Source organism: Piliocolobus tephrosceles, unplaced genomic scaffold (assembly GCF_002776525.5).
Source record: "Piliocolobus tephrosceles isolate RC106 unplaced genomic scaffold, ASM277652v3 unscaffolded_35367, whole genome shotgun sequence".
NCBI lineage: Eukaryota > Metazoa > Chordata > Mammalia > Primates > Cercopithecidae > Piliocolobus > Piliocolobus tephrosceles.
This window is the reverse complement of record NW_022319162.1, coordinates 1-18,077: the sequence shown is the minus strand read 5'-3', so window position 1 is coordinate 18,077 and position 18,077 is coordinate 1. Positions and strand designations below refer to the sequence as shown.

The following is an 18,077-nucleotide window of genomic DNA, read 5'->3' as shown; positions in this document are numbered from 1 at the left end:
ATTAGCCGGGCGTGTTCGCAGGCGCCTGTAGTCCCAGCTACTTCCGGAGGCTGAGGCAGGAGAATGGCGTGAACCCGGGCGGGAGGCGGAGCTTGCAGTGAGCGGAGATCGCTCCACTGCACTCCAGCCTGGGCAACAGACCCAGACTCTGTCTCCAAAAAAAAAAAAAAAAGGAAACAGACACACACACACACCCCCCACAAAAGTATTTATTTTAATTTTAAATAACAATACATTTTCTACTTTAAAAATGGTTATCGGCCGGGCGCGGTGGCTCAAGCCTGTAATCCCAGCACTTTGGGAGGCCGAGACAGGCGGATCACAAGGTCAGGAGATCGAGACCATCCTGGCTAACACGCTGAAACCCCGTCTCTACTAAAAAATACAAAAAAACTAGCCGGGCAAGGTGGCGGGCGCCTGTAGTCCCAGCTACTGGGGAGGCTGAGGCAGGAGAATGACGTTAACCCCGGAGGCGGAGCTTGCAGTGAGCCAAGATCCGGCCACTGCACTCCAGCCTGGGTGACAGAGCGAGACTCCGTCTCAAAAAAAAAAAAAAAAAAAAAAAAAAAAGGTTATCAATAATGTGTTATGATACCCTCGCTTGTTTTCCTTCATATCATGTAGCTGCGAGTGTTTGAGTACATAGAATGATAAAAATGATCGATTTGACATAATAATTAACATGCAAATTGTAATTTAAGTTATAGAAGAAAATTGTTTTAAATGTAGTTACTGATTCGTTATAGTACACTTGTATATGATTAAGAAGGAACTTTCCTGTCCCCAGATTATAAAGTGTGTGGTCTTTCTTATTCCCCATCTAATCATCTAATACATCTTAACATTTGATACATAGTAGATATGTAGTAGAAACTTAGTAAATATTTCTTTAATGAACAGGAATTTGTTTAACTATGTTCTAAAAATGTGTACCTGCATAACTGAAGATATGAATGAGGATCCTATATTATAAAATTGAGTACCTGGCCTCACCTAGCTTAATAGCACTTTTCAAGGGAAAAATATTAAAAATATTTGAAAAGTAATAGTTTTGTAACTAGAATAAAAATTACCAGCAAAATTTTTAAAGTTATATATAGTCCTTTAAAAAGCAATTTTATGTTGTCTAGGATTCTCCCTAACTTGGCCATTTGCATTAAAATAGCAAATATGTTTTCTTGTCAAGTCTTGTTTGTGATCTGCAGTTTCCAGTTATTTATAGCCCAAGTCTTGAACTATTTTATTAATTTTGCTTTTAGGATGCTGTTTTGATGCAATTTTGTGCAAACAAATTGGACAAGAAGGACTTCTTTGGAAAATCAGATCCTTTCCTTGTATTTTATCGAAGTAATGAAGATGGCAGGTAGATTTATCTTTTATGCATTTTACCTATATGGTAATGATGATACTTGAATTACAATTATTTTTCTCAGAGAAGCTCATTAAATGGATTAATGAAGTAAAATAGTTTGAGATTTTAAAAATTGATGTGATTTTTGCATCTCAAAATGATGTGCAACTTTATAAACATTTTATGTTTTGTCTGATACTTAAAATGAAACACTTCTAGTTTCAGAGAAATATTTCCTCTTTACTTGTTATAAAATTATAACATTGACTAAATAGTTTAGAAGAATTATATTTTGTGAAAACCTGAATGCTGAAACAAATATATTTTGTTATAGATTTGAACCAAAACCCTTTTCTTAGAGAAGGATGTGGAGCTTATGGGCTTTTTTTTACCAATAATATCTGAGTTTAACTTTCAATAAAAATGTTCATTATATTCTATAATTTGAATACTTTTGCCAGTTATGATTAGACTAGTTTCTATAAATTTTGAATGTCTTTATGATTTATAGACCATAATTTAATATGTATAGCTCTACTATTAGATATATTTGACTTGTTTTTTGTGATTCATATTGTACTTAGTATTTGTGAGAATGTTTAGTTGTTAATAATATGGCTAATTTCTGTGGTCTAGATTTAAATAATAACCTTGCTACTTAATAGCTATAGTACTATGGCAAGTTTTTAATCTATGTGAGATTCCATTTTCTCCTCACCTGTAAAATGGGGTAGTAATCATAGCTACCTCACAGGGTTGTTGATCAGACTAAATTAGTTACTATACAAAAAAGTTTCTAAGTTTTTCTGACACATAAGAGGAACTTAAGCATTAGCTAATATTATTATTATGTTATAGTTATTTTTTTTGTTTTTTATAACTATGTGTAATATATCAGCTAAAGAGAACATGTTATTTGGAAATTAAAAATGAGGGGAATAGAATGGGAGAAATGTTACTCTTATATATGAAACTATACAATGTATTATAAATAAGTATAAAATGTTGCATAATATAGAAAGTTTGCTATTCAAAGTGAATGCACTGGCCTGTTTAAAATGATGGTTTACTTATTGGGAGATGTTTGCTGATGCAGCTACTGAGCAACTGTTAGATATATTTGCTATAGTGTTATACTGTTAGATTTTGTGTATTTCCCTTCTTTTTCAGTGGTAAAAATGTCAGAGTGTCATATGCATCTGAACACTAATTTTATTCATATGAAAAATGTTAGAAAGTGAAGAAAATAATATTTGCCAGGCGTTTCAAAAACAGAGGAAAATCTCAAGAATGATTCCGAATTTCTTGAATGAAAATAGTCTTATGAACTACTTGGTCCCTGAATTTTCTATTTTTACTCTTATTAGTTTTCTTTATCAAGATTAGTTTTACAATTGTAAAATTTCACTTGATCACACATCTAATTCTCCTAGTGATACTTTTATTAGAAAATGTATTGTGCTTCTAAAAATGATGATGTTCACGGCCAGGCGCGGTGGCTCATGCCTGTAATCCCAGCACTTTGGGAGGCAGAGGTGGGCGGATCACAAGGTCAAGAGATCGAGACCACCCTGGCCAACATGGTGAAACCCCGTCTCTACTAAAAATACAAAAAATTAGCCGGGCGTGGTGGCAGGTGCCTGTAATCCCAGCTACTTGGGAGGCTGAAGCAGGAGAATTGCTTGAACCTGGGAGGCAAAGGTTGCAGTGAGCCAAGATCGTGCCATTATGCTCCAGCCTGGGCAAAAAGAGTGAAGCTCTGTCTCAAAAAAAAAAAAAGGGTTCACTCATTAAATAAAATCTAAATATTAAGAAAAATACATCTAATCCAAAAATGTCAACTAGTTTGAAAAAACTTTTTAAAAGTTGGTGAATCTCATTTCAGAAAACTTTCCATTTATATTTACACACAGAAACCTAGTTTGCAGCTTGATCCAGATATTTTATGTATGTATACGCACGCATATGCTTTGTTGTTAAATGTATACAGATGCTTTTACGCCTCACTTTTTGTCTCTATTTTTAACTGCAAAGATTCTAGCTTTATTTTAAATATTTTTAAAATATGGAACTATTTCAAAAATTGCCTAATACCTAGTGTATGTGTTACTTATTTCATAAGAAGGGAAAAACTTAATTTCTACTGGAAGTATTAATTAAAAGCCTTCATACTATATGATCTTATACTCTTATATTCTTTCTTTGACATTTATTTAGTAACTTAACATTTATTTATGTTTGGGTAATAATTTTCCTTTGGAATAGCCATTTTTGGTAAGTGGCCTCACTTAAAAGTATCCTAATACCAGTTATTTAATAAAAATACATTTTTATAATACTATTTGTAACACACACATAATATTTATATAGAAATACTTCCAAATGTTAGGAAAAGCTACATTGGGCTCCTGGAAGAATTTTTATGAGTTACACCAGGACTGGAATTCTTACCAGTGAGAAACCTCACTGTGTATATGGTATCTAATACATTAGAAATAAGAATGATTAATAGGCAACAAAAGACTACCTGCCTCATAAATAGCTCAGTAAGAAGGACATGCCTTCCCTGAGAGGAAATGTTTCAAATGTCAAAACTATTTAATTATTGCAGCTGGTGACACTAGGAATATAAGAGAAATTTTGATTTAACCATAAGCAAAGAGGCCAAAAGGCAGTAGATGGTTGAACATGTTGGTCTGAAGATGGTCAGTTGGTCTATCAGTCTAGTCTCTCTCTCTGTCTCTCTTTTTCTCCCTTTTCTCTTTCTCTTCCTGTCATCTATCTATCATCTATTTAGCTATCTATATCTATCATCATACCAAAGACTTGCTATATATTAGAAAATGATACAAGAGAAATTCCCTTTGTAGATCTTTAAGAACTTATTGCATTTTTATGAATGGATCTTAATGAATATATTGTTTGTTTCTGAAACAAACCAACATAGAGCTCTGCCTTCCCTCTGTGATTTGTTTTCTATGAATTTTTCTTAACAATTTTTTCGTACCTTTGCCTTTTCTCTGTGTTCTGAGCCCCTACAGCCCTCCCTCACCTTCCCCTATCCACTTTGATTTTCTTCCTCTGCTTTAGACATCTTCATTACCCTTCAAGAGTATTCTCTATGTGCCCTTCTGTCTTACTTGTAATACCTTTTCCCCCAGTGACTCCTAAATTGCTTCAGGTGAGTCAGCTCTGAGAACATTTCACCACAGATACATTTTCCTGGGCTCTAACAATTTAGTGACATGAGTTTCTTTAGATGGGTGAGGATACTCCCACGAAGGAGAAGGCACTAATGCCATAAGACTTGTGATAAAAACTTGATCCTTTCATAAAGTATTATGTTTCTATCTTCTCTCTTAATAGAACCAAATCCCTCGTGTATGAGAGTAGGAAAATGAACTTGAAGACCTATCAAAGGGTGGATATTTCATTGTGGGGGTTACGGGCAGTATATTCACTATGGTATTTATTAATATTTTCATGTGTCATTACTGTTAGATACTTGCATTTGAAACACTTCATGACTAAGGTCTTGATGAAGATTGGGTTTATTGTTTCAGTGAAGATTACTTTAAATGTTTCTAGCTCAGAAACTGTTGCATAAATTCACATGAAGGAAGAACATTTCGAGGAGCTGACTGATGTCTTCAGATTGAATCATTTTGTGGAAATGAGACTGGAATTTGAATCAGAAAACCGAGCTTAAGGCTTCATGAATTCTGTCCCATATTGTGAATCACTGTCTTCCTTCCCTTAGGAATTCTTTAGATATATAGAACCAGTAGTTTCAATAAAGAAAGAACCACACACTGATTGGTCTTTCTATAGATTCATGATGTGATGGTAGACTTAAATGGGCCCTTGGGGCTCCTGAGGAATTCTACTCCTTTTTCTTAGTCTGTGGACATTTTCTTTATCCCAGACACTTTATCATTTATGTCTCATCCTCTTTCTTTGCTCATTGTTATGCATCATCTTTCATAAGAAAGTGGTGGCAATTGGAGAGTTTCCTCATGATCCCACCACAACATCAACCCATGTACTCTGCCTTCCTGAATGTTCTTGCAGAATGACTATCTGGCCTTTCAAGGGCAGCTCCTCCACTGATGCTCAGGATCCCATCTACTCTTACCTGCTTAAAAGACATTGCTGCTGGTTGGGCGCAGTGGCTCACGCCTGTAATCCCAGCACTTTGGGAGGCTGGGGCAGGTGGATCACAAGGTCAGGAGTTCAAGATCAGCTGGTCCAAGATGGTGCAACCTCGTCTCTACTAAAAATACAAAAATTAGCTGGGTGCAGTGGCAGGCGCCTGTCATCCCAGCTACTTGGGAGACTGAGGCAGGAGAATTGCATGAACCTGGGCGGCAGAGGTTGCAGTGAGCCGAGATCGCGCCACTGCACTCCAGCCTGGGCAACAGACTGAGACTCCATCTCAAAAACAAACAAACAAACAAAAAAAACATTGCTCCCACCTTTCTGTCATGCATCAGAAGTGGCTTCCTTTCTACCAGATCTTTTCCTTTAGCAGACAACTTTGCTGTTATTTCTTCCATCAAGAAGTAACAACAAGAACAATGAAAACCTTTCCTGTTATTAATCTTTTCTTTTTCTTTAAATTATTCTGATTTTTTTCTTTTTCTTCACAGCTAGACTAAAAAAAAAGTTTACACAGTGTGCCTCAGTTTCTCTTCTCTTTCTTAAACTCACTCTAAAACCAGGTTTTTCTTTTCAACACTCCAACAAAACTGTTCTCAAAGTTGCTGGTGACCTTCATATTCTTAGGGACCTATGGATATTTTTCACTCCATCAGCATGTCACCACAATTTTTTACAGAGATTGTTTACAAAACAGCTTTAGGATTTATTGAATTTTCAGTTTGCTTTTGGTAAATTTATTACAAAGTAGATTATGGTGAGGTGATCTTTCAAGTTTTAAAATCACATATCTCTTTTCATGAAGTGATGTAGCAGCAACAGTGGGACTGACTATTCTGAACAAAAGGTAAATAGAGGAATGACTACTAAAACAATAGATCAATTAAAATAGTCAAATCATGCAAATAACTGAAAACCTTTTTTCTTTACAGTTTTACAATTTGTCATAAAACAGAAGTTGTCAAAAACACTCTAAATCCGGTATGGCAAGCATTCAAGATCTCAGTCAGAGCATTATGTAATGGAGACTATGACAGGTAAGAGGGATAGTTTATTCAAAAATCTTCAAATAACTTTAAAAAAATCTACAGTGATTTGGAGAAGTGGCGTAAGTTGGCTAATTAAAATTTGGTTAAACTTAACTTTCCAAAAATGAAAATCTGTAAATGCAAAAATACATTGAATATTAATTTTAAATTTTAATTTATTAAAAATTTATTTCAGAATCTTCATTGCCTTAAGCCTTTGCCGTGGTACGATCCTTCTAGAGTGGAACAAGTAGGAAAACAAAAGTTGCAACACTATGCTTAGATATATTATCAACCCTGAAATACTCTTGAAAATGTTATTTGGCATAACTCATGATTGCTGACTCACAAAAGTTCCATAGTTGTAGCACAAGAGATTTTAATGTTTCACAATTACCTGGGTAAGGTGGGCCTGAGGATTTTCCCACAATATACCTGAAGATTTCTTAATATCCAGGTTTTTTTTCTTATGAAACTTTATTGTATGATTATAATATAAAAACCCATCCATCCCCAAAGAAAAGCAAATAAAAAGTAAAAATCTCAATCTTTAGTTTGTTACATGTGATAGAAAAATAGTTTCATTAACCCATATCATAAGAACTATTGATTACCAATATGTTACTAAGTTTACTTTGAAATTTATCATGCCACCTGACTATCATTGTTTTCATTTAATAAGATCATATCTTTATTTAGCTGGACTCATTTTTTCCTAAGAAAGTTCTTAGAAAAGTTCTTAAGAAAGTTCATAATGTTCTTCCTGATTAACAGCATCAGTCAGCATCACCTGGTGATCTCATAGAAATTCAAATTATCTGGCCCCAATGCAGACCTAGTTAATCAGAAACCCCAGGAGAGAGGCCCAGTAATCCATGTTTGGACAAGTGCTCCATATGATTCTGATCTATGCTGAGTTTGAGAAACACTGCTCCAAGACAGTGATTTTCAAGAGTGGAGAAGTGGGTGCATACCGTCCCTTTGGTGGGCTCTATCAAACTGCACCTGCTTCTCCTGTAGACTCTTCTTACTCTCTTTAAGGAATCAATGAAGATTTTAGAAGCCTCTTTTACGATACGAATTGGATTATAGTAATGAAATTAGCAAAATTAACTTCAAATTCATATGTAAAATCTATAAAAAATCAACTTATTTTTAAATTCTCATCCATACATTATTTTGATCTTACTAAGTAACTGTATGTTTTTCTCATGTACAGAACAATCAAAGTAGAGGTGTATGACTGGGATCGAGATGGGAGGTAAGACTTTTCTTATCTTCTTACTCTTGAACTGGGTGTACTTTAAGAGGCACATACATTGAAATGGCCACATTTTTAAATTGTAACTTTTAGATTGCATCTTTGTTTTGTTTTTCCAAATGTTACTGATGCATTTACATGAAATGTTAAGAATGAGCATATTTTCTCCAACCTCGAGATGAAAATAGAGGTTTTTCTTATTTCCAGTAACTTAGTAAAAATTTTCAACTTAAATCTGATGATTATAGATGTCTAGTTTTATAGCTGTAATGAGTATCAAATTTCTGCATCTCACACTTTCTCTGAACATTTCTATAACATTGATATCCCATACTGTTCAAGGGAACAGAAGTAAGCATTGCATTCACCACCCAACTCTGCCTCTCTCTCTCTCTCTCTCTCTCTCTATATATATATATCATACAACAAAACTCAAGAATTGTGTCTGGTCATTGTCAAAGAAATAGTTGTTCAGAGCTCTGCAATCACTGTAGTCCTCTGCATATCAAAGTAGATATTAAAGACTAAAAGAGAAGAAACACACTACTTTTTCTTTTTTAAGCATATTTTGTTTCTACTGTCATCTACGTAGGATGATGATGAGATGTTTGTAAAGTGATCTTAAGCCAAGGGACCCAGAAATGCTCAAAACCTATTTTGCCCTAGACTACTGCCTGAAAGGGCTGAATATGCAGATGTCAAGGAAGAATGATAAATAGGAAAGCAAAGGGTACTTTTAATTTTTCAGTTGATGTGTGTCCTAAACTCAAATCCATAACTCACTGATAAATGGAGCTGAAACATGAGCTTAAAGCTAAACAATGCTTTTCTCTCCGCATCATGTACAAGCCAGAAACCAACCCCAAAGGGATGAAAGTGCCTGGATACCTGAACACTCCTGTGAATACAGGAACAAGTTTAAGAAGGCTGGCCTGTGCTGAGGGGGCACCCCCTTCTCATCCCTTCTGCTGCATAGGCAGAAAGTTGCTCAGTTGGAGAGCCACATGCCATCATGTGTATGACACTTGCCCATATGCTTACTGACAAACACGGTACAATAAGTGTCCTGGAATTTGATGCAAATAGTATTTTCTTTTCTTTCAAGAAGTGATGAGAAGATGGGGAGAGAAGTGGAGATTATTATTCCACACTTTAGCTGCTACCAAATAAGTATATAAGACTCAAATATTTCAGTCTTTAAGTTGTATCCCAAACATTATTATGAAAATGAGTTATAACACGAATTTGAAGTTTGCTCTTAGAGATAACGTCATAATAATACATGCTATGCTACTGATCTTTACATTTCTGCCAGGTATTCATTTGATTAGTGTATTATTTAGTTCTATGTGCATTCTGGAGAAACTTTATCAGAAAACCTTCTATTTTTCCATAGGGAGTTATGCTCCATTGCGTTATTAAACTTGATTAACTGAGAAAATGAATTTTGCTGCTTAGAATAACAGAAAAGGAAGTAATGCCAATCTGAGTAAAGGACTTTATGCCCTGTATTATATACCCTATTTTCTATTTTAATTGTGAATAGGCAAAAGTGGTGGCTTTTCCCTAGTAATTTTTAACCAGGTTCCCGTTCAGAAACAAAAAGTGCAGCTCGCTGCCAGAGCTCCTTTAATTTTACATAAACACAATCCTTGAGGCTGAAGCACATCTGACTGATTTTCAGTTTGAAAATATAAAACCTGTTTTTGGAGTTATTTCTAAATAGAACTTGTCTCTAATCCTAATGTAACAGAAATGTATGTGATATTACATTAGAATTAGAGATGAGTATTTTGGGGCACATGAGAAATGGCTTAAAACTTTGGGAAATGGTTTTAATTTAACCACTACTAAATACGGGGTATAAATTTAGGTTTCGTCCGCATTCATAGACGTTCAATCCTAAATTTGCTGAAATTATAGATATTATAATGTCTTCCTTCAAATGGTGAGTTTCTGTGACTCTCCTATTGTCTCCAATCTATTTGTGAGCCACAAGAATTTTGAATAGTCTTGAAGATCAGAATTACCTTGGAATTTAATTATCTTTTTTCCTGACTTGAGCACTTTGAGCGTTCCTATTCAGGATATGATTTATTGAAAGTTTCTAACATGCCGGGTATTCTCTAAGCATTTTTAATGTTATTCTTTATTTAATTTTCACAATAAATGATAGGTACTACATTAATTACCTTTTACAGATAAAGAAACTCAGGCAAAGAAGTAACTTGCCTAAAGTCACAAAACTAATCAATGGTGGAACCAGGGCTTGAACCCTGGCAGTCTACTTCCAATAGTATATTCATAACTATTGCACTGTCTTTTTTATAGCATTGTAATCGTAATTCTTGGCATTAAGTGAAAGGCTTCAACCTAGACATTGGACTTACTCTGTGCTACTTTAATGTGATATTTGTGAAGACTATAAAGAACATTTAAGAAACAATCTAACATAATTTTTTTTATTGTCTGAAATTGTATATTGTCTGGAAAAGTGGATAAAGCTTTTCTTGGTAACAGTTTTTATGTAACTAGAAGTTAGGTAGAAAGAAATGAGTATTACAGACTCTGAAAGAATCCTAATAGACATTGAAAGAACCAGTAAAATGTAAAAAAGAGGTGGCTTAGATTAAGCAAATGAGAGCTATAATAAGAGCAAGAATAGAGAGAGAGAGAGAAAGCAAGAGTTCGTTCACAGAGGATTTGGGCCATTAGATAGGAAAAATGTTTTTCAACAAGAAATAGTAATTTACTTTTGAGACATCAGTTTTAAAAGCAAAGAAACTATTTAGATATTGAGATTTGATCAGCATATTTTGTCATTGGGTTATCAACTGCCTGGGGGGGGAGATGGGTGGTGCTGGAGGATATATTGATGTATTTTTAAATACTCATTTTACTGTATCATCATTAACAACATATTCAAAAGAAGTCTAAAAAGTTAAAGACTGAAAATAAAGGGGTGAGATTGGGAAGGGAAAACATCGTTAGGTGAAATTTAAACATTCCTTGGAAATGAATTATATGATTAGTAGAATAATTAGGGGAATGGCTTGTAATTTTGTAAGTGTAAGTTTAATAGCTTTTTAATGTTTAAGTGCTCTTTTATTAATCCAAAAATAGATCTATATTTTAATGTAGAAAATTTAGTGTATAATTCTACATAATACATTTTCACCAAGAAACCTTTTTCAGTGTTAGCAAAATGATCAGTTTGTGGATGCCATATAAAAAGAAAAATTAAAATAATTCTTGATAACCCTTTTAATTCAATAACATGTCTCATGTATGAAATTTGAAAGGTGCATTAGTCTCCAAAAAAATATAATACATAAAAGGTTTTTAAAATCCAGACATTAATTTTATAATTTAATAATAATGATCACTGTGTGGATTATTATACAAATTGATATGAAGCTTATGATTATGTGTGGTCTAATAACATGGTTATTACACTTTTTACATTTTTTTTAATCTGACAAATTTGTCCAATGTAGATTTTTTTTAAAAAATTGAAGTGACTATGATAGGACTCATTATATTTCACAACATATTGATCAACAGAGACTGTTCCCTATTACTTATTTTTGTATTCCTGCCATCATTAGTATGTGTCCTAAATCCTGTACATGTGTCATTTTTTACCCTATTTGTTGATCCAGAACTTTTAATTCTTCTTCTTAAAAAATGTTATTTGCTCAGTGCATGTTTTTTGACAGCTTGGACTAACATTGTCCAGTGGAAATATAATGCAAGTCACATATATAATTTTAAATTTTCTAGTGATAACATTGCAAAGTAAAAATAAACCAGATTAATGTAGTAATATATTTTTATTTAATCTTGTGTTTCCAGAATATTATCATTTTAATATAGAATCAATATAAAATTACTAAGAAGGATTTTTACTTTTTAAAAATACTAAGTCTTTGAAATGTGGTATATATTTTATGTTTGCAGCACATCTCAATTCAGGCTACCTACGTTTGAAGTTATAGCAGCATGTGGCTAGGGGCTGCCATATTAGATGGTACTACATAGACTTTAATGAATCCATGTAATATGCATCATAAGTAACTTTATATCAGATGAAATGTTTGTCTGAATTTAATAGAAGTCTAGAATCTACTCCTTATAAAATGGGGAAAAGCTGGTCAGGTATCTGTGTTATTTTGTGTATAAATTTACTCACAGAAAACCAATAAGGCAATGTGCTCTTTCAATCTAGAGAGAATATGTCAGTCAAATATTAAAGTGGCAGCCAGAGCAACAAAACAAGACCCTGTCTCTATGAAAAAAATACAAATATTAGCTGGGCATGGTGGCATGTGTCTGTAGTCCTCGCTAGTCAGGAGACTGAGGCAGGAAGATGGCTTGAGCCCATGAGGTTGAGGCTTCAGTCAACTATGATCATGCTACTGCACTCTAGCCTGAGTGACAGTGAGACCCCTGTCTTTAAAAAAATTAAAAAAAAAACAGTAGAAAATGCTTTACTTGCTTATAATCACATTTTGTTTTACTAGCTAGAGTATTTCAGACAGTTGTGGTAATGATATTCACAGATTGGGCACTTCAGGGACTGGTGTCCTCTCGCGTCAGAACTCTGATGGCATTTTTTACTGAATTCATCAACTGAAATTAATTCTGTAAGAAACACCTCACAAATCTATGAAGCATACAGAAATGTGGTAATGCTCTGTTGAGCATATAACCAGTTGACATTAAATTAGGTATCTCGAGCTAATCTAGAGTAGAAGAAATACAGTTATCTGTTCCTTTTATTGAAACACATTGACAAGGGTCTGAGAGTTAGAGGCATTGCTTGACCTTGGTATTAATAATCAGTTGAAATGTATTCAATTTTCAACAAGTTAAACCACAATACTAAAATCATTCCTATACTTCTCACTATCTTTTTTTCCGAGATGAGTGGATCACTATTTCTTTAAAAGATGTGAAGGAAGAATATTTAAATCTCACGTTAACAATTGAAAAGCTCAAGTGCTGAGAGCCTTGTCTTGGTTGCAAAGCAATCAGTAGCGGCATCCTTGAAAAGCTTCAATTGCTTGAAGTTTCTGCAGCTGAATTTGTAGCTTAACTTAAAATTCAGGGAGCATTAGTGGAACAGTGCTGCATTAATACCATGTGGTTGTGATGTGGGACTGATTGTAAATGGGCCACCAAGTAGATTGCTGCCTACCAGAAAAATGACGTTTTGATGAAAAGGCTGTTAGTGAACTGTCCATCAGAAAATCCCCGCTTGTGAACAGGGAGGTAAAAGTTTCATTTTTACCACTCTGTATTTTATCAAATGCAGTCATTTCAATAATGACATTTATTATAATTAAATGCAAACTTTATTTGTCTCCAAAATGCCATACAAATGCTGTCATTTTCTGTTGTTATCTCAGAAGATATTTGATCAATGCATTTGATATTTTCATTCTGGGATTATGCATCATCATGACCAAGTTATTCCTTGCCTAGTGCTTAAGAATATATTTGTGAGTTGTCTAAAACATTAGAACTCATTTAGAAGAAGCATTTGTAAACCTTTTATATTTTTCTTATTTTGTTTCCTCACTTACTCTATGGAATCTTCCCTTAACCATAACCTACAATTTGCTTGCAGTTAACCCTGAATATCCTAAACCTGTATTTAATAGGCAAGTTTCAGCCTCTTTTTCTTGTTCCCTTACATATCACTTCTTTGAGACTTAAAATGTTGATAAATGGAATTTCATAATCAATCTATGATTCACTGACATATCTAGTCTTCCACCTGCTAAAAATACAGGTCATGATTTCTCTCAACTGTAGCTTGTGAATTTTTTGTCGCCTTTCACTTCAGTCTATAATTCTTGCTCTCAAGAAAGACTGATTTAATTTTATACGTATCTAGTATACCTGAAGTGGTAATCAGTTTTTAACTTCTGTACATCTTCATGTATTTATGACTCAATAGAAATGATGTTAATTCATTTATGAAGAAATTGTTACTGAGCACTCATTATGTGTTCAACAGTTTGCCAGGTAACATGACTTAACTAAAAACTTCAATCTTTATACAACAATATTTTAATTTTATTTAATATGTTTTATATATCTATCTATATCTATATCTATATCTATCTCCACCTGCCTACCTTGTATGGTTTGGGATTCTTTCAGATAATGTTTCAGAGGAAAGGCTTTTTCTCATTTTCAATAACATTTTTAAGAAAATTATATTCAACACCAGCCCTTTACTGGAAGATCTTTGCAGGATTTTGGAAAGTGATATTTCAGCCAGTTTCACTATGCAGTTTTGGTGTTTGTCCTGTGTTCTTCTATCCCACATATTTGCCTGGCCTCACCATTTGGAAAGCCCTTCTGTGTTCATTTTGCCTGTTGATATTCTATTCAGGTTCGATTTCAGTGCTGTCATTTGTATGAAAGTTTTCCTTATATATTGAAAGTCCCTCTCTCCTGTGTGTTTACTTTGCCACTTTGGAATGTTTATCAGCATATCTATCACATTATGACTTATATTGAAGTTATTTGTTTCTGCTTTGTCCTTCATATCACAGTAATCCTCTCTTATCTCTGGGGGAATATGTTCCAAGACCCCCCAGTGGATGCCTGAAACCATGAATAGTACAGAACTCTTTATATAGCTGTATTTTTCCTATACGTACATACTGACGTTAAAGATTACTTTTTAACTTGGGCACAGTAAGAGATGAACAATAATAGTAAGATAGAGCAATTATAATATCCTGTAATACAAGTTATGTGAATGTGGTCTCTGTCAAAATATCTTATTGTACTGTACTCACCTAACTTACAGGTCGTAGTTGACAGCAGGTACCTGAAACCACAAAAAGTAAAACCGTGGTTAAGGGGACAGGGGTAGGGGAGACTTCTGTAATTATAAACTACCTGAAATCAAGGACTCTGTTTTGTCATATTATTCCTCACAATGTAGATTATAGTGCCTTTAATGTAGTAGTTTCTTCATATGTTACTTCAGTAATACAGAAGAGAGGACTTAAAATAGAGCTCTGATATCTTTCTTTTTCTTTTTCTTTTCTTTTTTTTTTTTTTGAGATGGAGTCTCACTCTGTCACCCAGGCTGGAGTGCAGTGGTGTGCTCTCAGTTCACTGCAACCTCTACTTCCCGGGTTCAGGTCTCAGCCTTCTGAGTCGCTGGGATTACAGGTGTCTACCACCACGCCTGGATAATTTTTGTATTTTTATTAAAGACAGGGTTTCACCATGTTGACCAGGCTTGTCTCAAACTCCTGAGCTCAATGATCCACCCATCTCGTCCTCCCAAAGTGCCGAGATTACAGGCATGAGCTACTGCGCCCTGCCAGCTCTGATATTTTTCTGTATCAACACTCAGTCCTCCATCAATACTTATATCCCCTTTATTTTAAATCATGAAATTACCTTAAATAATATTAGAGGTTTTATTTCTCTGGTGAAACTTCACATAGTGAGTAATTAATTTAGGTGTCATTTACTTAGTCTTGTTTTCACAATTTGCATGTATCTTAGATTTTATATTCAGGAATCTGTCATCTTTCTTGTCATTCAGATTGCTTACTTTTTCTGCTTTATTCCATATCTAAATACCGATAACTTTCACCAACAGGAGAATTATCAAGTTCAAATCATCAAATACATTTATATTTTACATTTTTATTTTTAATCACCTTACTATTTAAATTCATCTCCATTAGAATATCATCAGTCAAATTTGGAATATAAATTAAATTCTTATTCTGGTATAAGGTGATATTAGAATCTTATGGATAGAAAAGAGGCCTTTAGAGTTAACTCTTGGTTTACCAAGAAGAGATTAAGCATATTTATTGATAATTGATCCTGAATGAGTTAAGAATTTTAACCACTAAATCTGCCTTTTCTCTCTGAAGTTGTATTCTGTTGTGAGGTTACCAGAGGTGATATTGAAAATATTTTTCTGCCATCAAAATAGATGGGAGCTGTACAATGGGAATAGGGTCCTGGAAGGTCTTTTCTTTGCAAGAGCCAACTTTTTAATTGCTGGATTATGAGGTGGCCCAGGGAGTCCAGGGGAAGGTTCTGGGAAGCTGAGGTAGTAGCCAGGCACACAGAAAATGGTGAGCAGTGACTAGTTATCAATGGGAGGGTTGATAGATATATTTGTATTTTTATATTTACTTTGACTTTACTGATTTATATCCCTTGAATATAAGGCCTATGCATTACTGTAACCCCAACATTGCAGACTGGAAAGATCATAGTCATATTAACCCTGCCCTTGCTCTCATCCACTAAATCCAATCAATTGCCAACTCTCACATCTGTTAAAAATAAATAATTAGCTCCAACTCCCGGCGCAAGTGACACAGAAGACCGGTGATTTCTGCACTTAAAACTGAGGTACTGGGGTCATTTCACTGGGGAGTGCCGGACAATCGGTGCTGGTCAGCTGCTGCAGCCCGACCAGCGAGAGCTGAAGCAGGGCGAGGCATTGCCTCACCTGGGAAGCGCAAGGGGCAAGGGAATCCCTTTTCCTGGCCAGGCGAACTGAGAAACACAACCCCTGGAAAATCGGGTAATTCCCACCCCAATACTGCACTTTAAGGAAACGGGCACACCAGGAGACTATACCCACACCTGGCCGGGAGGGTCCCACGGCCATGGAGCCTCCCTCATTGCTAGCACAGCAGTCTGCGATCTAACCACAAGGCAGCAGCGAGGCTGGGGCTGGGGCGCCCACCATTGCTGAGGCTTAAGTAAGTAAACAAAGCCACTGGGAAGCTCGAACTGGGTGGAGCTCACAGCAGCTCAAGGAAACCTGCCTGTCTCTGTAGACTCCACCTCTGGGGACAGGGCACAGCTAAAAAACAACAGGGGAAGCAGCAGAGGCCTGTGCAGACCTGAACGACTCTGTCTGACAGCTCTGAAGAGAGCAGTGGATCTCCCAACACGGAGGTTGAGATCTGAGAACGGACAGACTGCCTGCTCAAGTGGGTCCCTGACCCCTGAGTAGCCTAACTGGGAGACATCCACCACTAGGGGCAGTCTGACACCCCACAACTTGCAGGGTGGAGTACACCCCTGAGAGGAAGCTTCCAAAGTAAGAATCAGACAGGTACACTCGCTGTTCAGCAATATTCTATCTTCTGCAACCTCTGCTGCTGATACCCAGGAAAACAAGGTCTGGAGTGGACCTCAAGCAATCTCCAACAGACCTACAGCTGAGGGTCCTGACTATTAGAAGGAAAACTATCAAACAGGAAGAACACCTATACCAAAACCCCATCAGTACGTCACCATTATCAAAGACCAGAAGCAGATAAAACCACAAAGATGGGGAAGAAGCAGGGCAGAAAAGCTGGAAATTCAAAAAATTAGAGCGCATCTCCCCCAGCAAAGGAGCGCAGCTCATCGCCAGCAACGGATCAAAGCTGGTCAGAGAATGACTTTGAGGAGATGAGAGAAGAAGGCTTCAGTCCATCAAACTTCTCAGAGTTAAAGAAGGAATTACATACCCAGCGCAAAGAAACTAAAAATCTTGAAAAAAGAGTGGAAGAATTGATAGCTAGATTAATTAATGCAGAGAAGGTCATAAATGAAATGACAGAGATGAAAACCATGACACGAGAAATAGGTGACAAATCCACAAGCTTCAGTAACCAACTTGATCAACTGGAAGAAAGAGTATTAGCGATTGAGGATCAAATAAATGAAATGAAGCAAGAAGAGAAACCAAAAGAAAAAAGAAGAAAAAGAAATGAACAAAGCCTGCAAGAAGTATGGGATTATGTGAAAAGACCAAATCTACGCCTGATTGGGGTGCCTGAAAGTGAGGGGGAAAATGGAAGCAAGTTGGAAAACACTCTTCAGGATATCATCCAGGAGAACTTCCCCAACCTAGTAGGGCAGGCCAACATTCAAATTCAGGAGATACAGAGAACATCACAAAGCTACTCCACGAGAAGAGCAACTCCAAGACACATAATTGCCAGATTCACCAAAGTTGAAATGAAGGAAAAAATCTTAAGGGCAGCCAGAGAGAAAGGTCAGGTTACCCACAAAGGGAAGCCCATCAGACTAACAGCAGACCTCTCGGCAGAAACTGTACAAGCCAGAAGAGAGTGGGGGCCAATATTCAACATTCTTAAAGAAAAGAATTTTAAACCCAGAATTTCATATCCAGCAAAACTAAGTTTCATAAGTGAAGGAGAAATAAAATCCTTTACAGATAAGCAAATGCTTAGAGATTTTGTCACCACCAGGCCTG

The 18,077-nt window shown here is 35.6% G+C and overlaps 1 protein-coding gene across 1 annotated transcript; it reads left to right on the top strand.

Annotated features, from left to right (window-relative positions):
* Positions 1 to 548: 548 nt before the first annotated feature.
* Positions 549 to 9,141, top strand: LOC113222813 (copine-8-like). Its single transcript, XM_026452415.1, has 4 exons — positions 549 to 1,363; positions 6,442 to 6,546; positions 7,757 to 7,798; positions 8,652 to 9,141. Exons 1-4 carry the CDS (start codon positions 1,272 to 1,274, stop codon positions 8,737 to 8,739), a joined length of 327 nt encoding a protein of 108 aa, XP_026308200.1. The 5' UTR covers positions 549 to 1,271; the 3' UTR covers positions 8,740 to 9,141.
* Positions 9,142 to 18,077: the final 8,936 nt, after the last annotated feature.

What these genes read in the sequence shown, in the direction of transcription:
- LOC113222813 (XM_026452415.1), top strand. Translation starts at nt 1,272, where the DNA reads ATGCAATTTTGTGCAAACAAATTGGACAAGAAGGACTTCTTTGGAAAA. An exon ending in CGAAGTAATGAAGATGGCAG is followed by an intron (nt 1,364 to 6,441) that starts GTAGATTTATCT and finishes TTTTCTTTACAG; the next exon opens with TTTTACAATTTGTCATAAAA. An exon ending in TGTAATGGAGACTATGACAG is followed by an intron (nt 6,547 to 7,756) that starts GTAAGAGGGATA and finishes TCTCATGTACAG; the next exon opens with AACAATCAAAGTAGAGGTGT.